The 20,996-nt window shown below is 40.4% G+C and overlaps 1 protein-coding gene across 4 annotated transcripts in view; it reads right to left on the minus strand.

The window, feature by feature from the left end:
• Positions 1 to 20,996, minus strand: part of LOC146614848 (filamin-C-like) — a 61,853-nt gene that overhangs the window by 33,024 nt on the left and 7,833 nt on the right. For all 4 annotated transcript variants that reach the window (XM_085376002.1, XM_085376000.1, XM_085376003.1 and 1 more), the window contains exons 2-15: positions 11,756 to 12,004; positions 9,782 to 9,879; positions 7,908 to 8,058; positions 6,602 to 6,720; positions 6,438 to 6,515; positions 5,626 to 5,791; positions 5,134 to 5,334; positions 3,770 to 3,892; positions 1,964 to 2,101; positions 1,508 to 1,634; positions 1,112 to 1,248; positions 431 to 624; positions 237 to 350; positions 1 to 144 (exon numbers count right to left, since the gene is read on the minus strand). In XM_085376002.1, the coding sequence (XP_085232128.1) occupies positions 1 to 144; positions 237 to 350; positions 431 to 624; positions 1,112 to 1,248; positions 1,508 to 1,634; positions 1,964 to 2,101; positions 3,770 to 3,892; positions 5,134 to 5,334; positions 5,626 to 5,791; positions 6,438 to 6,515; positions 6,602 to 6,720; positions 7,908 to 8,058; positions 9,782 to 9,879; positions 11,756 to 12,004 (2,039 nt within the window). The remainder of the gene's footprint in view (positions 145 to 236; positions 351 to 430; positions 625 to 1,111; positions 1,249 to 1,507; positions 1,635 to 1,963; positions 2,102 to 3,769; positions 3,893 to 5,133; positions 5,335 to 5,625; positions 5,792 to 6,437; positions 6,516 to 6,601; positions 6,721 to 7,907; positions 8,059 to 9,781; positions 9,880 to 11,755; positions 12,005 to 20,996) is intronic.

The raw sequence follows: 20,996 nt of genomic DNA on the forward strand, positions 1-20,996 counted from the left end.
CCTGAATGGGCTGTTGGGGACGTTGACTTCACCCCAGGTGACGATAATGGTGTGTTTGATGGGTTTTGTGGGAATGTAAACACAGAAGTAGGTGCTGTCTCCATTATCTGTGATCTGGACGTCAATGGGGAAACCATCTGAATCCTACAACACAAACAGATTTACACTGGTGTGACTTTGAAAAGATGTTAATGTGTTATTAAAACATTACGGAGAGGCTGCCTCTGAATCCTCACCTGAGCATAGAGCTTCAGCTCTCCTCTGCCAGCTCCATGGGTATCAATGGTGAAATCAGCAGGTTTGTTAACAATGCAGCCCAAAGGCTCCAGACCTGGACCGTAACATTTCACCTGAGGAAGTAAACACATCACATGTTTAAAAATTAAACATGCAGGAAAATGTTTGAAACTCAACAAGGCTCTGATCTGACCTTCTCAGGGAAGATGACACTGGCAGCAGGGAGGATGTGGGCCATGAAGGGACTGTCCTTGATGTCCTCGTCATCACAAATAACATGGACGGCATAGTCGCCTGGTTCAGTCGGCCAGTATCGAACATCACACGATCCATCGCCTTTATCATCACACTCAATCTTAGCCTGGGAGGGCCCCTCGATAGAGAAACCTACACATAGACGCTGTTATTTAAACACTGCCTATCATTGATGAATGTGAAAACAATGGGATCTGCCCATGGAGTTCAATACTTTACATGACACACAAATATTCACAGAAATAGCAGGATATACCATCAGATCCAGAGGCTTTTGGACAGTGGCAAACATCTTACACACAATGCCCTGTTTTCAGATGCTCAAAAGTAACCAGACTGTTGATAAGGAGTAGGTCTGCAGGTTGTTATTCCATGACCACTTAAGCAAATAAAAGATGTGGAGTTCTGTTTGGTAGCTGTTTACTGAAACATATGAGGTGTTAGATTTCCTTGGTCTCGTTTCGTTTGATAGATGCAGCAGAAATGTTACATCCTTATTAAATTTAAAAATATTTTTTCAACAAGATGTTGAAGTACTGTGGATTGCTTTTGACCATAAGTCAGCACCTTAAGCTCTTAACGTTTTCCTGAGTCCCATCTTTATGTTATTGTAACTAACCGAGAGTTCCCACTTCAGTTCCAATGGCCTCCACCACAAAGTCAGCACTCTTCCCCACCATACCGGTCTCCAGACCTGGACCCCAGGCTCTCACTTTCTGAAGCCCTGCCTCCTCACTGACATAAACTTCAAATGGGCTGGAAAAACAGAACGAATTGATTAGTTTTTATCTTTATTTCAGATAAAAAAAAAAGTTTACATTTATGCACACAAGTCACTGGAGTACCTCAGGGTTCAATCTTGGATCCTCAATATCTTTAGTTTTATATGGCATCACATGGCCAAATGATTAAAATGCATGCATTTGTTACTATATGTGACATAATGCACAGCTGTAATAAACACTGTTAACTCCCCAAAATGTAATAGTATGTATAATCACTCCATCAACCTCACCTGCGAGGGATGCTGTGTCCGCCCCAAGTGACGGTTACGATGTACTTTCCTGCCATGACGGGGTAATAATTACACTCATACAGGCCATTTTCCATCTCAAGCACATTCACAGACTCCTCCAGGCCCTCTATATTAAAAATAAACATAATCCACAATCAGCCCACCTTTACTGAGCTAAATTTCAAATGAAAATAAAGCCAATTACCAAAAATAAAAACATTTTGTAAAACACACTCACAAATGTACATACACAGGAGAAACCTCTTTTTGGATATTCTGGAAAGGCCATACTGTGCTGAATCCATCATTAAAAATCTCACAAATATCAGCTATAGTCAGTGTTCTGTACTAAAAATAACAGGGGTTCTCTTCAGTTTTGTGTTTAAATGTGTTTCCTTAAAGGGATTTTAGCTCCAGTTGGTGAATCTCGTGGGTTGGTGAGTCTTGCTGTCTTACTTGGTCCTTTTACGGTGACTTTGAGCTCCCCGCTGCCGGCTCCTTTGGTGTAAACTCTGAAATCTGCCAATTCTTTCACTCTCAGACCCTTCGGCTGCAGACCTCTGCCAGATGCTCTGCAGGCGTTTGGGTTACAGGCTGCAAGGATCAGTCAGATGGAGGTTAAGACTGGGAAACGATGCTCAAATGATAATGAAACTCACACAAACACACAGAGCCTGTTTCATACTTCCTATGTAATCCTACACTGAATCTCCTGGAGAATCATCAGAATCTGTCTTATCTGTCCAACTGCCTCCTCCAGCTGAAGCCATAAAGTCGGCTGCTATCATGGAGGAGCTATGAAGCTTGAAATGGAGGGCTGAGTTGGAGTTAATTTGGTCTCAGAAATTAATAGTTAATCTCACAGGTTACTCATTTACTCTCTCAGACTGATCAGTGCACAGCTGATTGAACTCAAATGATTACTGTGTGTACAACAGTACACAGTGATTCTAACTAAAATATACTAACAACACACACACAGAGCAGCACGAGTTTCTCATTAGTCAGCTGATCAGCGCCATAAAATGCAGTTTGCTGAGGCTGAAAGGGAAAAGCAGCAAAGAGGAAGACGTGATGAAATCAGAATTCAGAGCTGAAGATTCAAGAAAAATACAAAATACACACAAACTTAATAGCAAACAGAAGGAAAAACTTGCTATAGATTGATATGTTCTTTAAACTTAAACTTAAGTTTGAAGCATCAGATTTGAGAACACGATGCACTCAGAGGATAGAGCGTCGGTTAGCTGCAGAAGGAAGAGTTACTGGAGGCGACGTGAGGAAGAACAGGCAGGGTTGATGATGATGTTGGGGAGGAGCAAGTAGAAGATCACTCTGGCATTTAAGCCTCTTCTTTGATTATATATAATTATGTGAAGTCACTTGCTAACCACTTTATTTTAAAGTGGTTAATTTTGTTGTTTTGCTAAGATGTTATTAACACTTCTTATTCTGTTTAGTTGTTATTCAAATTACAGATTCAAACCAATAAAACAACCCAGAATCTTCTTCATAACACACTTTTTCTTAATACCTCCTTATATAGTTGAACCCTGTTCAATTCTACAAAATTTCTTAAAATTAAAAGTGATACCAAGAAAATCTGAGCTGTTCTTGGGCTACTTTGTCAGTGTCGTTTTCCAGCCCTCAACGGTTCTTGTAGATTTTTTGTTAACCATCTAAATCAAACAAAAGTCTCCAAATGTTTACAAGACGTGACCCACCACACATACTAACCCACTCAGGAGAATATTCTGGATTTTTGCTGACACAAAAGTTGAATCTGTGGGCAATGGAGCTAAAAAAACAAAACAAAAACAAAAAACTGAGCAGTAAATAGCTTGAGTTACTTGGAATTGCTTTCTTTGCTGCTTTTATCAACCTACTGACCTAACAACATGTTCTCAGGATAGATAGTTTTGACAAAATGCATCCCAGAACACCACAACCAACCCAAATGTAAATTATTAAGCTTGAATTTCTACAGAACTAAAGTGTAATAAAATAATAATGATAAAATAATGATGAACTTAAATAATTCCTAATTATTTCTGATGCCATTCAAAAAGGGCTTTAGACTACCACATTCAGTTTCTGAGATGTAGAAAAAGAACAAGCTGCTCAGGATGAAGCAGTGCCAGGACATGCTGTAAGGCAGGGAACCCCCATCCATATGGGGCCAAAGTGAAGACAGTTTGAGTCGAAAAGACCAGGCTAGCGCAGGCAGGCTCCAGTTGCATCCTGTCAATGGCCTGTACTAACTTGGTCGCCTGGGTTTGGGTGGTGTTGGAGGAGGAGCTCTCCTGGTCTTGTCAGCAGGTGGGGTGCGTATGGACTGAGGTACAATCTGCACTGGAGACCCAGGAGGAGGGACACTCTGTGAAACTGAAGGAGGGAATAACAGTATGATGCATTTGTACATCGGCACAAGGAGGACAGAACCCAGATCGGTTAAAGGGCAGCGTCACCAAAGCAAGACGAACTCTCCAAATTCAACCAAATCAACCCAACCCAAACCAAACGAAAACTAAGCAAACCCAAAATAACCCAACCCAAATGCACTAAAATAAAGCAAACGAGCCAAATCAATCCAAACAAAACTAAAACAAATCAAACACAACCAACAAACCAACGCTAAATAAAACATAGGAAATCCAGTCAACCCAAAACAAACTATTCCAGACCTAACCACCTAACCAACATAAATCAAACCCGTAGACAGTTGGGATAAAGTTTAATTCTGCATTAATTCTGCAAAGTTAGTCTCAAGTCACTGGAATTTTCTCAAGTCAGTTGAATCAGGCTAGTCCCATTTTCAAAGATAAGTCAAGTTAGACTTCAAATTAAGGTAAGCTATTCCCAAACTCAGTGTCCTGGATCAACACGGTCCTGATTTATATCTTAAATCCTTGGAAATCACATTTCACGATTCTTAAGTTCAATATTGAAAAATCCCCTCATCTAATTCCAAATTAGTTTAATCCAACATGACATCCCAAGGCTACTTCTGCAACAAATTACAAGACAAGACCAAGTTGCCAATAATACCCTAAATTTAGGCTCCAAATTAAGACAAATTAGGAACGCTCCAAACATGACTTACAAGTCCTAACCAAAAGTAGCCAAATCCCAGATCAAGAACAGCCAAGTCAGACATAATCCAGTCCATATAAATATCCACATCCTGTTCCAGCAAACCAGAGGTGATCAAACACCACAGCCTAAAAACATGAAAGTCCATAGAGTGAACCATAAAGGAAGCACAGACAATCTCAGAAGACCTGGACTTGGACGATACCAAAGGTTCCTGTTACAAAATCCATTGAAGTTTAATGTTACACGCATGCTGATCAGAGATCTGTGCTGGTGAATGTATTACAATAAGAGACAGGGTCAGTTAAATGTTTAAAATAAATATTGTAAATATTTAAGTTGACTATATTAAATGAATGAAATAAAAATATATCTGCAGATTTAAAGAATTACATATAAGATAGGACTTTAGGACAAAATTGTGGTTTTCATTTTAAATCACTGAAGGAACTGCCTAGCACCTAGAATGCAGGAAAGAGTTAGAAAGGTCAGTTTGTAGTGTTGTAGACATAAAGTAAATGTTAATAGCCCACCTTCGGAGATGTGGACAGTGAAAGGACTTCTGGGAATCTGCTGCCCAGCAAAAGTCACACAGACGACATGAGGTCCCTCCAGGACAGGGACATAGGTGCACCGAAATACACTGTCGCCTCTGTTCTCCAGGACAATCTCCACTGTATCCCTGCGGCCATTTGAGTCCACAATGATGACGCCCACATCTCCAGCACCCGCTCCTGGTGTACGGACAGAGAATAACAAGACCTTTAAACAATGGAGGAGGAATGTGACAGTCACTGGAACAGTATCAGACAATGAAGGTCATCTGCAGGAAATATAGCAGTGGATACCCAGAGCTAATGGAAATATAGAGTCAGAGTCCCTCCGAGAGACCACAAAATGTTTTTGTGCATAATTTTGGTTTTAATTTGTTCTTTCAAGAGTAATGATGGAAGAAAAACTTTTCATCAATTTTCTTTTATTAAGGGAATGTAGCTCAGACAAACTAACAATACAATGAGACTTACCTGCAGTGTAAATATCAAAGTATGTAGGTTTGTTGGCCACATTTCCCGTTGGCTGCAGTCCCAGCCCGCGGGCCTGAACTCTGGTTGGGTCGCCGCCCATGGCTTTTGAAACATTTACAATGAAGGGGCTTCTGTCGATGTCCTGACCAGCAAACAACACCTTTACCTGAGTGGAAGAGGACCGCAAAGGCCTGTTAGGTTCACAAACATAAATTTGTGTTTCCATGAACTAAACAAAAGCTAAGACAAAGGAACCAGGAAACATTCAGAACCTGTCAAAAGGACAACACAAGAAACAGCTCCTTTATCCACACATGATCCATGTGAGTTATACATGTCATTGGTTCAGTATTCCCCAATCAGGGGTATAAGCATCACAGGGAGTTCTTCTGCAGAAAGATTAGCTCAAACATAAACATTAAAAAAATTACAGAGACCAAAATTGAGCAGACATCACCAGTTAAAGTTAAAAGGAACTGATAAATGGTAGCAAATAGATATGCATACATGATTAAAAGTGATAATTAATGGTGAAAGAGAATGCAGTTATTGATGAGTCAGTGAACAGTTATGCTAATGATTGTGGATGATGACATTTATTTGTATTTGTATTTATTTATTTATCTTAAATGGTAAAGTCATCCTTGTCCAATGTAAATGGGTTCCCCTTCAAACATGAAGGGCTCTGGGTCCATGTTATAGGCTGTGCAGGTCCATCAGATGAAGAACGTTGGGAACCATGGCCCTGTATTTCTGATCAATAACATAAGAACCACTGTACTTCTTTCAGCCTTACAGTGAGAGCTTCTTACTTTATGAAGCCCCTCCACTTTGGGCAGGTAGACCACAGAGTAGGTTCGGTTCTTGTCGTTGTTGGGGATGACTCGGGCCTGATGGAGACAGAAATGATGCAGCATAATTTCAGTTATATTTAACTTTTGTGTCCTTTTAAATTAATGTGAGGGTGTGTTTGCACCTCTTCTGTGTGTCCCTCTGGATCCTCCACATAAACTAGAACCTCTCCCAGTCCAGCCTCCACCGTCTCCACCAGGAACTCTGCTGGTTTCAGAACCATGTTACCTCGAGGCTCGATACCTGCAAACACAGCGATCACACGTAACTTTATTGTTTGAAGTAATGAATGGAAATGTTTGTGAAAGTCCTCCGATAGCATCGAACTACGTAAATGGCGACATAGTTTTTCAGATGTGGTATTACCGTGTTAATAACAGAAGCTACAATAAAGTTGACTGTTTCTGGATTTAGGGCCGTAATGTGCTGATGTCGATAACATATTTAGAAAACTTGTTTTAATTCAGCTAACAGTACAAATAAAATTGCTATTTGAGCATGATTTCAGTTTAAATGTGCATCTGCATTTATTAAACATTTTAATATTCTGGAAATTTAGCAATGATCTTTTTCCACTTCAGTGTTTCATCTATGAAACAAAAAAAGGAGTTAAATAAGCCCAAAGACATCCTCAGATTAGATACTTTTGTTAGGATGCCTGGGTCGTTGACCCAGGGTGTTTGAGTTTATGTTATTATTTATACTTTCTAGTTTTTGGTTTCTTTGAGTTCCGTCTTATGGCTTATGTCTCCCCTATCACCTGCATCCCCTTGTCTAGTTCGCGTCTATGTGTATCTTAAGTTCCTATATCCCCGTGTTCAGTCAGTGTTTGTGTCTGCCCTGTTCCCACGTCTCTGTTCCCTTTGTAGTGCCTGCATGTGAGTCTGTGTCTTTGTTCAGTCTGTGTTATGTGTTTCCTGTTTTACTTTGAAGGTCTCTGTCTTATCTCAGTGTGTTCAGGTTACGCTTCTTTGGTCTCGTCAGTTCTAATTTGTCCCAGCTGTGTTTCCCTCCTGTTACTCATTCCCTGATTGCTCCCTCTGTGTATTTAAGCCCTGTGTTTCTTAGTGTCTGTGTCGCAATCTACCGTTTATTTTGCTGTGTGTTTTGTCAATCCGCCGGTGTGAGTTTATTTTTGACCTTTTTTCCCCAGTTATGTTATGTTTGAGTTCAGCATTAAAGCTGTTTTGGTTTAAGTTCTGTCTCCGGAGTCTGCACCTTGGGTCCTATTCCTGTCTGCACACAGCCACACCTAACAACTTTGTTTTGAGTAATGAGACAAATATCTAAATGATTGATGGAATTTTGAGGTATTACAATACGTTTTTTGTACAATCCCAATGAGTCGATTCTACCAGAAATTTTTCTAAAACCTCAATAAAACTTGAAGTTTGATTAATGAACTTTGTTCCTGTGCATTTTCCACTCACCTGGTCCGTAGGCCTTAGCCCTCTTGGGGTGTAGCGATTTGGCCCTCAAGGGGGCACCGGGCTTCAGTTTGGCTTTAGGGAACTGAGACAGGTAGGTCATCACAGAGTGCTCATCCACATTAGGATCGACGATCTCCTCAGGAGCAATCACCTGGAGAGGAAGGACAAGACGAAAATTGCATCAGCTCAACACACAGCAGCCACACACTCAAGCTTTATCGAACTGGAACTACATGTCCTTGCTAACGGTTCTCCTGTATGACTGGTAAGGTAAGTTTTCCATTTACTGACGATTTCTTCAGAAGTTTAAAAACCTTCAAGGAAAATTGTTTTGCAGCTAGAAATTTGTTTTCTCATATTATGCTTAACATCTCCTGATTTAGTTGCAGTTTTATTTCTTTGCTTTGCTTTTAAGTTGGAACTATGTTAAATGGACTGGTCCTTTTATAGCAATGTTCTACTCTAGCAATGTAGCTTGCTATCGCCAGTGTGTGAATGTGTGTGTGAATGGGTGAATGACTGAATGTAGTGTGAAGCGCTTTGGGGTCCTATGGACTAGAAAAGCGCTATACAAATGCAGGCCATTTACCATTTACCATTTACTCGAACTCAGCATTCAAAGCACTTTTCACAACAAGTTATAATAATTTACGTCTTTAAGCATTTTTTTACTAACCCAGAAACAAACACACACACACAAACACACACACAATAGAGGCGCTTAGGATCGAACCACCGACCTTCTGATTAGGGGATGCCCTGCTCTTTCTCGTGAAGCTCAGAGTGGTAGGACATAAATTAGCTGATGAGCTTGTGAACATGTCAGTAAACCTGTTACAATCAATACATTTCCAGCTGCAAATACTTATTTAAAAAATAACAGCTGGAAACTTAAAAACGATTTCATTTTGCCAGAAACACATCAGATGGCCTCGATAAAGACGTCTCTAATCTCCAACAGCTGAAGTGAGTGAGTTCATAAGAGATTGAGGGAGTCGAGTCCAAAATCCTCCATGGAAGAGAAACTGGAGGGAAATCAAAATGAATGGTTTCATCTGATCAGAAAATCTGTTTTTTAATTACATAAATAACAAAAGAACAGAACACGTGAGGGGTCGGTGAAATGGTAAACAGCTGCTTGCTCAGCGAAGGAGAGTGAGAAGACGTCTGAAATCTCAGAGGAAAACCGCCTGAATCAACCTGAGAACAGTGCAAAGAGTTTTATCATTATTGTCATCGTTATGTGTTTTTTCCACTTAAGCGCTCCTTACCAAATCATTTCCCTCTAATTTCTTGTGAAAACATTTATACATTATTCCTCTCTTTACAAGTTCTGACTAAAAAATTTCTGCGTTTCTCATTTAAACGACTCTGGCAGTTGAATTTTATGATTAAACTTTCTGGGAAATTAGAGAGGCTTAATTCACCTCCGACCTGCAGAAATTAGGCAGCAGCTGAACTCAGACTCTGACTTCGTGCCTCAGACTACTGAGTGAACAATCGCTTTGACTCATCTGCTCTGCTGCTAATTTAAACTGCAGCCTGCTCACATCTCTGCAGGCTGAAAATAGAGTCGAGCGTGTGAATCATCCACATGGATCATGGCTCAACCACGACTGCTATTTCTGAAGTTCAATTTAATCGTAACAAATATATCCTCTGAGCCTGAATTCAAAGGAACCACAAAGCTCACCGGCAGATATAAACAGCATACAGGTCAACTTATCCCTGATTCATCCATGTTCAGTGAAGCAGAGGCTTTTATTTTGTAGCTGTTTCCTAGATTTTGGCTCTGATTTTCTCATTAATCAGTAAGAAGAAACTCAGAGAACAGACACTGAATGTGTTGCAGTCCGTGCGCAGGTAGGTGTTACCTGTGGCACTCCCAGCCAATCGTCAGCCTGTTGCATGGCTTCCCGGGCGTTCTCCACTGGCTGACTGGGATCCCATGTTTCCCAGTCGGGACACAGACCTGAAGGCAGCACAGACAGAGAGGTTTCATTATGTACAGGAGACTAGTCTGTCCTGCAGGACGACATTCAGTCTGAGTCGCCTCTGCTGCAGAACATCCGATGAGCTCCTGCTTAACAGTTTGCAGAGAAAATATTTCAAAATAAGATTTATTTTTCCTTGATTTGTGTAGCGAGTTCCTTTTTGTTCAAGCTTTAGAAACTCAGAACATGTCTGACACGAGTTCATTTCCATAAGAGACAAAGTTTGGGAGTTAATATCAAACTAACATGAAAAAAACTACATATTCGATTTATGCCACATATTAAATTATGAACATAAAAATATGTGATATGGGCTCTTTATGGACTTTGACTACAGAGTACTTTATAATTAAAAGACACTTTGACTACTTCTGTTTCATGTGCACAATTTTCTCTAACTCGCATATGCTTCACTGTGAAATTACAGAATATTCTTGAGAAAACAAACAAATGTCTAAAATTTGTTGTAATTATGTCTGTATTTTATATTTATAAATGGATGAACGGGTTTACTTTGTAATCTAGGAGAAACCAGCTTTGTAATGAAACTGTAGGTTTAGTTATTACAGGTTTTATTTTGATTGAGCCGGTTTACTCGTTTCAGTTCTTGTTGGTTTTACATACAAACAGAGGCAGCAGATGCTCATCATCAAACCTCGTCGAGGGTCAGACTTACAGAGTCAAAGTAACAAGATCTTCTCAACATTTCTATTTTAATGCACTTTGAATTATTTGTAAATATTTTCACAGTTAAGTGCTGACTATGAACTGGAAATGGAGGAGGTGTTGCAGTTAGTTAATGCAGGTCTGTTATACGGAAATATTAAAGATAAAAGTTTCCGATGATGAAAGAGAAAAAGAAAAAGCATTTATGAAACTGGAGCAGAAAACATGAATAAAATATGTGACTGTTATTAAACATAAAACAGGAGGATTCTTCTGTTAGACCTTAATCAGAGAGAAATGATGATGAAAACAAAAAATATGGAACAATATGTTCAGCCAGTTTCTTGTAATCAGCCCTGAGCACACACACTTTGTCCTCATAAATTACTTGAACACATTTCCACAAAGGTAACGAGCCTCTGGCTGCATAATAAGCTTCACAAACTCAAAAATGAGATCAGAAAATATCCGGCACACCTCACCCTGGACTGAAAAACTCAAAATTAGCTGAACGTTAAAGCTGATGAGTTATACATATTTGTCCTTCGCTGCTCTCTGATGAGGATCAGAGCAGAAACTGCAGATTTCAGCTGCTGCTTGTTTCCTGAAGCTGCTGACATGAAGCAGAAACACAGAAACACTCTGAGCCTGAAGCTGATAAGAGGATTAACTCCTCCTCCTCCCCAAGTGTGCTGTACAAACTTCCATGTGAAGATTTCAACTTTTCCTGCAAAGTCAAGACATTTTTACAGCCTGACTCCAGGTTAGTGGGGCTGGATCAGTTCCAGAGCGAAGCACTCAGCCGATGACCAAACCCTCCAGACATCGATACAGGAAGTTAAATATCAGGTTTTCTAGAGAAAACTTTGACACAGGAACAAATCGATAGTTTAGATTTAGCAGCTGCTTCACATCAGCTCACAGATTATTTAAGCACATGTTCACTTTAACTGACAGTTTGACGGCTTCAGGGAAAGTTTTTATTTGACAGCGTCTATATTTTCCTGGAAGCTTTCCTCAGCTTCCAGGAAAACAGCAGCCGCTTTTCTTTAAATCACAGGAACGTTTTAAAGAAAACCAAACTCAGTCAGCTTCCTGTCTTAAAACATTTAAACTACTTTTACTGATCATTTTTAACTTAAACATCAGCGTCTCTGCACACTGTGTGCAGTGTCAGCGGGATCCTACCGGGGGCGCAGTTGTCCACCAGAGCTCCCAGCGCCTTGCCGTCCCTCCAGTCTCGGTGGAAGTTGGTGATGGGGAGCTGGGGCACCTTGTTCTGGATCCAGCCCAGCAGACGCTGTTTAGGAGTCAGTTTCTTGGCGTCTTCGTCATCCTCGTCCTCCCACATGGGCATGGAGATGGAGTAGTGGAGGATCAGGGTCCAGATAAGACCCAGGATCAGCTTCAGATTCCCATCCACGATGGCTTTGGAGTCTGAAATAAATACAGAGTCATTCAGGTGTTTTAATGTGAGTGTCTTTCCAGGATTGAGTGCTCTAGCAAATCCACCCTGAGGTCAGACTGAGCAACAAAACCAAGAACTACATGTCAGACTCTACAAGCATCAGTTAGCAGGTTAAAAGTCAAAGTTCATGACAGCACAATTAGAAAAAGACTAACAGGTATGGCTGTTTAGAAGGGCTGCAGAGCTCAGAGAGCTGTGCATGAATGAATGCTGCAAACCTCAATGAACTAAAGCATGGCTGTGAAAAAGAGTGGACTAAAAATCCCCCGCAGAGATGAGACGGACTGATGAAGTCACACAGGAACCATCAGTGCAACTTACTGCTGCTGAAATATGAGATGGACTTAGTTTCATTAATTAAATAAAGACACGGTGTAATGTGTCATGGTTGTTTTTTCTTATGAGGTTGTTTTTAACTTTCTTTGTATCATGACTGTAGATGATTATATTTTTATACTTTTACGTGCGCTGTTGTGGTATTTTGATTCTGTGACGTGTGGAGCATCAGTGAACAGATGTTAACAGCTGGTTTTGATTAATTTAAAGTCACGTTCAGCTGAATTTGATTTCCAACATTTCGTGACCCAGTTTCCTGTTCTGCCAAAGAGTGCCAAAATAAAAGTTCACGTCTGCTCTCTGTTTATCTTTCAGACATCAGGAGACTTATTTTTTTCTGTCATCGTGCAGAAAAGTTTCATCCATCGACAGCAGCGAGCAGCATGATGTCATGCAGCCCCCGCTCTGAGGAATGAGGTCAGTTTAAATAGGAAACACATGCGCGCACACACACACACACACACACACACACACACATACACACACACACACACACATTAACAGGAATCTGATGGAGGACACCCTCAGACACATTTCTCCTGCTCTGCTGAACACTGCTGTTGTTTTCTGTCACACACCTGAATTCTCAGGTGAATTTGCTTTCTTTCTATATTGAGGTCAGCTTGGCATGTGAACATGTCGTCTTTAAAACAGCAGAAAACCTTGTGTTTCCCCCTGAGTGTTGTTAAAATTTCTGAAGGCCTACCCAATCAGGAGGCGAGGAAACCAACTTCTAAACACACAGCTGGAGTTTCACTCACGCTTTGGCTGTTTTCAGCGCCTTTAACTTCACATTACCACATACAAGCAACACGAACACTGCCTGCCAGCTTATTTTGATGATGTGAGCTTTATAGATAATTGGGTAACTTTCTGAGGGAAACCTGGTCTTGTTAGGAGAGATGGTATCCGTCCCACATTGGATGGAGCAGCTTTCATTTCTAGAAATCTGGTCAAATTTATTAAAACCACCAAAACGTGACTATCCAGAGTTTGGACCAGGAAACAGAGTTGCAGTCTTACACGCCTCTATGCAGCTTCTCTCCTGTTATCCCCCCAAAGCCCCATCGCCTGTGTCAGCTCCCAAAGAGACAAACTAAAGACCAACTAGTAATAATGACTTAATGAACTTCTTCACAAATAAAATTTTAACTATTTAGAGAAAGAAATATTCATAATCCTCGCACAGATGTAACACTATTTATTTAGTCTTTTACTCCAATTAATCTTTCTGAGTTAACTTCAGTAATTACTTCTCCAAACCATCGTGTCTTTTTGACCCCATTCCTACAAAACTGCTCAAAGAAGTCCTGCCATTAATTAATGCTTCAATCTTAAATATGATCGGCCTATCTCTAATAATTGGCTATGTACCACAGGCCTTCAAGCTGGCAGTATTTAAACCTTTACTTAAAAAGCCAGCACTTGGCTAGGGATGGGTACCGGTGTCCGGTGCCATGATGGCACCGGTTCTGACATAAACGGTAGTAACCAGACCGAAAAGCAGCGCACATTTCGGTGCTTTATTTCGGTGCTTTTTTTTTCCTGAGCTGTGATACACTTTAGATTCTAGCCGATCATTTTACGTTTCCGAGGATAGTAGGCGGGTCCAGGTACGTACGTTCTTTTAGAGCAGAGCTACAGATTAAAAATGCCCAAGGCGAAGCGGTCAAAAGTCTGGCTGTACTTCACAGCAAAATATGCAAACTCAGCAGCCTGCAACAAGTGCTTTAAGCTGATACTGTGATACTGTCAAAGGAGGTAACACCTCAAATCCGATGAAACACCTGGCGACGCATAGCGTTTTTTTTTTTAAAAGCCGAGAAATGCGCCGTATTTGATAGCTTGCTGCGAGACCTCACACCGAGCACATCTACTGCGGGTGTGGTGCCTGTTATCGGACCCGGAGTTAGCATCATCCCCCAAAAACCCAAAGAGGAGAGTCCTGGCCCCTAGCCCTGCCAGTGTAGCAGAAATGATGACGGATGATGATGGCAGCAGCAGCCGTTCTTCTCTGCGTGAGTAGCTTAATGTTGTTCGTGTGTAATTTACGTTGAGTAGGCTAACCACGTTATTACATTAATGCATGTAAGGTGAACTAGCAAACATCATCATAGCTACATGCGGCTGTCCTCTTGTTTGATGGCAGATACTCCCTTCACCCTGGCCAAAAAGGCTAAAATGACCAAAGAAAAAGTGGAAAACAGTTAAACATGAGAAGTTTTTGGACAAAGTTTGTGTTTGTCCATTGTTTAAGCACTGCTTCCAGCCAAGAGTGATACCATATATGCCCCATAGCTGCAGAAAAGGCTAACATTGTTATCTTTTTACAAAAAACCAGCTGAACATGAGAGGTTTTTGGACCAATTTTGTGCTCTCCATTCTTTAAGCACTGGTTTGAGCACCGTTTAAGCACCGGCACCGTTTCAAAAGTACCGGTTTGGCACCGGTATCGGATAAAACCAAAACGATACCCATCCCTACACTTGGCCCAGCTGTATTAGCTAATTACAGGCCTCCAACCTTCCTTTTATCTCAAAAATCCTTGAAAGAGTAGTTGTCAAACAGCTAACAGATCATCTGCAGAGCAATGGCTTATCCGAAGAGTTTCAGTCAGGTTTCAGAGCTCATAGCAGCACAGAAACAGCTTTAGTGAAGGTTACAAATGATCTTCTTAAGGCCTCTGACCAGAGTTGGCAAAAGTAAAGACATTCTGTACTTAAGCAGAAGTACAGGTACTACTGTTAGAAACACACCACAAAAAGGTGAAGTACTGATTTAACTTTACTTCTATACTTAATTAAAAGTAAAAAAGTAAGAAAGTATAAGCAGATCTTTGGAAGACATTTCTATGTCTTGCACAATGCTAACTGAACCTTGTGCTATATCAACATAATGATAAAATAATGTCAGTAGATGGGAATACAAACTTTAATCTAACTTTTTTAATCCTAATTATTTTCAGTTTGAACTGGAAGAAAAAGAAGGAAAAAATAAATAAATCTATATTTCTGTTGCCTGCATTGTAGAGGGTGACTTTACCTCTAAACAGGTACAGTCAATGTGTACAGCAGGGGCGGAGCGTGGGGGTGGCTTACGGGGCTTAAGCCCGGGTTGTTTTGTCAGAAGCCCGGGATATTTTGGAGTGTAATTTTTTCATAGTTAGATGCCTGGCTGACAACTGTATAAAACAAAAAGTACACACAATATTCGAAGCACATAGTGCACACTGTGGGAATTTACGACTGTGCGTGAATCCCCCCCTGATATTGGTATGATCCAAGCTCAGGCACTAAGCGACTGAGCGAGGGGGCGGGGGGAGCTGCTGCCCGTGAGTGCGCTGTTGGAGAGACGGAGCCAGCCATACTAAGGAGAGCTTAAGTTTGAGCAGGTACCAAAGCAAATCATTCGTACCGTACAAATAATGTAAATATGACGGTGCATCACGAAAGATTGATATGAAACTGATCACTTGACCCATATTAGTTACTTGCTCTTCAAGTGAATCAACAAATGGCGAAATGAAAAGCCGAACAAATGCTATTTTTTAGAGAGTCTTAGCTTACGTGTGTTTATTTCATATTTTCAGTTCTTACCCTCCCCGACTAATTCGGTTTCAGTTATGTACTGAAATATAAGAATGGACATTAGAGGGTTCTTTCAAAGAAAAAACTCAGGTAAATGTTATTTTATATATTATGCTTTGTATGTTGTTCAGTATATTTCTATGCAAAACAAGAGGGATTTCAGTACACAGCAGGATATTCACATTTGTAACCAGATATTTACACTTTAGGGAGAAAACATAAAACATTTTTACTGTACAACATCAATTTAGAGTAAACTTTTGTTTTAGATAAATATTGAAATATATTTTGAATTAGTTAAATGTCAGAATAAAGAGAGACAGAGCTGTCTATTTTTATCACTTTCATTAAATTTAGGAGCACATGTACACTAAGTTTGTTAATTAATAAAAAAAACTCCAGAGGATTCCATTGTGAGCTGAAGAAGCTTCTGATAGGTTAGTAGAGTCCATGTGAGTAAATTGGTGGCACAGCTGTGGATGCATATAAGGCAAAACACAGAGCCTGTTTCTTTGACATGGGAAAATCAAGAGATGTCAACCAAAACACCAGGAAAAGAATCGTGGAGCTCCATAAGTGTGGCTCAGTTTGAATACAATTTGGTGCCATTTGCAATTAAAAAACACAGACAGTTTCTCTCTTTACTCTTAAAGTTAACAAATATGTTTTTATATTTATCAATCTAAAAAAATAAACATTTAGTCTGATTTGATGTTACAATTAAAAAAGTGTTTTTATCTGAAGAGTGTGTAAATATCTGGTTTCAACTGTATATTTGATGATTGTCAGCACAAAGAGGGAGAGAGAGGAGCAGAGATTGAGATGGAGAATGAGGACAGAACAGAGATGAACAAGAGCAGGTGAGACACACATGTTAGTCAAATGGTTGTTTACCAAAAGTATCACCGTATCATAGGTACTCATGTATCTCGTACCTAGTGTTTCTTTTTAGGTTTGCTATTTTTCAAATTCTATATTTATTAAGTTCTGCAGGCTTGTTTGCACAACAAAGCTAAATAATTATATAAACTTTTCTCAATCTAAATATTGTACTTTGGTAGAATTAAATAAATAAGTGTAGTGCAGGTCTATGATGATTTTTAGTGCTACTATCATCTAGTTCTGATTCTGGTTCTGTCTTGGTTAAGTCCCAAGTAGTCCTGCTTTTGAACTGTTGTAGTCCTGTTTTAATTCTGGATCAGTTCTGGGTCTGGTTGAATTGGGGTTTAGTCCCTGTGTCTTGATACAGCCCCGAGACTTTGTTCTGTCTTGCTGCTCAATTAAAAAACTAGTTTAAGGTGTCCTGCATGTGTGATATATATATTTCCCTATATGAAGTCATTCTTTTTTGAACAAAACTCAAAACAGAGCCTATTAATCTTTCAGTCATTTCTACACCCCCCCCTCAAAAAAAAAAAAAAAATCCCACATGCATACTACCCTTTAGGGCTAAGCCCCGGGTGTTTCAAATGTCTGGCTCCTCCTCTGGTGTACAGTCAGGGGTTCAAGTGGATTCAGGTGTGTGTGTGTGTGTGTGTGTGTGTGGGGGGGGGTGACGATGATATGACGATTTCTACTGAGTGCTAAAGTTGGTATGAAGGTGGAATTCAGTGAATGAGTCTCTGCTACACTTGATGTAAAGTTACTCTGACCATGAAACCACAGCCACTGTGCACCAGTCACACACTGTCATTAGGTCAAAAAAATTAATCTAATTAATTAGCGACTTTATAATTAATTAATCTCGAATAATCGCATTTAATCACACAAGAAAATTTGTCCAAGAGTGCTTTTTTTTTTTTTTTTTTAAATTGAAAAGTGTTTTAGTGGGTGACAGAATCAAATAATAGACATGGACATGTATTGTAACTCAACCTCTTTTAATTTCTGGAAGAAAAAAAAGGATTTAACTCAATCCAAAACAGAGAAACCTAACATCCCTGTTCAAAATTGGGCAGACTTAACAATAAAGTGCCATTTTAAGTACATTTTCAAAATTGTATTGTCTTACAATAATAATAATAAAAATGTCAACATAAAGTGCAGGTTTTCTTCTTAAAAAAGATAAGGCAGAAACATAAAAGGTTATTTCAACAGCTTCACCTTTAAACTCTAAGTAACCTTATTTTGTACATTAGGTTAAAACAGTGTGATCATTGAACATTTTAGTGCAAAACATAACAAACCCACTGGACTCACAATACCTCCATGGTTATTTACTGTCCGTCTTCTTCAGCCAGTTACTTAGACAAACTAGTCTGTTCACATTTTCTGAGCTGAAGGTAGCTTTCTTTTTTGTTACTGTGACCTGCAACTGAGAACAGTCTCTCACATCTGACAGAAGTGGCAGGACTAATCAAATACTTGCAGGCCAGGACAGACAGCTGTGGGTGGGTCCCTGCTCGACTGGACCACCACTGCAGCGGGCAGTCTGTCTTGCTGATGGTGGATTCTGCTCTGTACAAACTCAGGGCCCTGTTACACAGGGCTTCCTCATCTGAATCAGAGTCTGAAAACAACGAAGAGAAGAGGAGGCTCTTTGTCTTTGCTGGCTCCTTTGTGGTGGCATCTTTACACTGTTCCTGCAGCGGCCTCAAGGCTGGTCCAAACCTCTTTTCGCTCTCCCCTTGCAAGACACTCTAAATCCTTAAAGCATGGGTCAAGCACAGTCGCTCTGATGTGTGCCTCAGTGTATTCAGTATACCAGGAAATTGTGCATTGACAAAAGTTCCCCTTTGCTTGGAATACAAATTGCAATTAAATGCATTATTTTTTTGAATGTGTTATTTGTTCAAAAAAAAAAATGAATAGCAATTAACGTGTTAAATTCCCACCCCTACTTTAAATCCATCACAGTGCAGAAAACTAACCTATTTATCCTGCACTAACCTGCAGAGGATTTCAAATAACACAGTTTGTCTGCCTCAGTTTGTTTAGCAGCATGTTTCACAATATGAAAAAACATAATTTCACATGTACAGACCTGATATCTGATTTTAAAAAAACGAAGACTAGATGCTGAAGTACCACAAACACACAGCTTATGGACACCTGCAGTGGTTGTGGTAACCCCCACCCCCCACCCCACACACAAAAAAACACTGTCCCACTTTAACCTGTGACTTTGGCATAGTCATCTCTTTTTATGCCACATCTCCTGGAGATTAATAAGTGAACAGGATTTCCTTTCATGTGTTTGACGTGAGGAACTGATGTGAGTGATGACATAATAACTCCCCTCAAATGTGTTATGGCAAAAGTAATTAGTCTGCTTTGGAAATTTAAGGAGTAGAAAGTACAGATATTTGTTTAAAAAGAGTAAAATTAAAAAGTATTCAAAAAAAAAAACCTCAATGTAAGGTCCTGACTCTGCCCAAATAAAGATATTTTATATTAAGTTATATTAAGGTTTAAACTGACATTAAGTTAAGTCTAATGAAAATAAGTTTTCTTTAATATCTTCCTGCTGGAAATGATTGAAACACGACTCTGCATGTCTGAAACCACAGCAGCCTCTGTAAGGCAGATAAATTGTTCTGTGTCTCCTGGGATTAATGTTATTTTAAAGTGAGATTAAGGTTAGTTTAAGGTTAAGCCTGAAGGAAATAAATCTCAGTGTGATGTCCTCTGAGGTGATGGAAACACCACTGCGTCTGTTCCCAGTCATTAAATCATATTTTCCTTCTCTGAGCTCAGATGACCTTTCTTCACCCCTCAGGAAACTCGGAGCCCAGAGATTAGCCCGGTCCGGTGTCCAGAGAGGAAATGTGTTTGGAGTGTCGCTGTAATCTTTCCCCAGGAAACAGGAGCTGCTGCAGCAGTTGGCCTGGCCTTCCCTGCCTGATAAACACAGTTTATTCTGCGATCATTTAAATAGTTTATGGTGAAGCACAGAAATAAATATCAGCTCATATTCAGACATGATCGTCACCACTGATTCTTATTTCCTGTGGCTGGAAGGCTTTCTGGAAAATGTGAATGTGTGTTCAAAAAAAGTGATTTATAATTTGGAGAAGGTGGGTTTGAGCTACACGTGCTCTGAGCGCCGCGTCCTGTAAACAGAAGCTGAGTCGAGGTGAGTTTTCTGTAAAAACCCCCAAAGGCTCTAAAATCAGGACTCTGCCAGCCGCACAACAACTCATCTGTTCGTTAATGTCCGACAGCCACGCTCGCCGGTCGTCATTGGTTACCAAACAAACAGGCCACCTAGAAACAATGGAGTCCTGATAGAAAGCCTGCAGCGTGAGAGGAAAACAGCCCCCCCGTCACCTCCTCCATCACCTCCTCCTCCTCCAGAACAAGCTCGAGGGTGACGGAGAAGCTGTGTAATGTGACATTTAGAAAGAAAGGCTTTATGAGCTGCAGAGTGGAGAGAGGAAGACATGGAGGGAGGGTGGAAAAAGCAAAGAACGAGGATGACGATGTAGGGAAAGAATTAAAGAGGAGGGTCTGAGCTCTGCAGGAGTCCAACAACAGGAAGTTAAAACAAGTTGCCAGCCAATCCTCCGGCTACCTGCTGACATGGCGTCCAGTCTGCTGTCGCTCTTTATCTGCACGTTTTTAAAACGCAGCCCTGAGAATAGAGTCACTGCTGTAAACTCCACTCTGTGACTATGAGAGGAAGATCACCTACGCTTGGACTCACCAATGTCCACAGTCTGCTTTTACAGGTGGTTTAACCACCAGCCTGACATCACCGCGTCCTCTTCCTCTCTGAAGAGTGAAAGTTACTCATCCTTTCATCGGATTCCTGTCAAGCTCAATTTGAAAAAGGAGAGTTAAACAATCCAAGATCAGGAGAAAGTCTGAATGTCTCCATCACTGGTTTAACTGGAAGCAGACTGGTGTCAGACAGTCTGAGGCCAGGCTTCCTTTGAGCCCTCACAGTGTGACCTCAGTAAACTGAAGGTGGTTTAAAAGGACAAATGAGGTCGTGACAGACTGATGGAGTGCAGATAGTTTGTGTGAGCACCCGTCCAAGGCGCAGGCTGGTACGCTGATGTTCACGTCTGTGTGGGAGGATTTCTACTATCTGCTG

Source organism: Diplotaxodon limnothrissa, linkage group LG17 (assembly GCF_057381915.1).
Source record: "Diplotaxodon limnothrissa isolate DT_005_m linkage group LG17, D_limnothrissa_male_GT1.1, whole genome shotgun sequence".
Taxonomy (NCBI): domain Eukaryota; kingdom Metazoa; phylum Chordata; class Actinopteri; order Cichliformes; family Cichlidae; genus Diplotaxodon; species Diplotaxodon limnothrissa.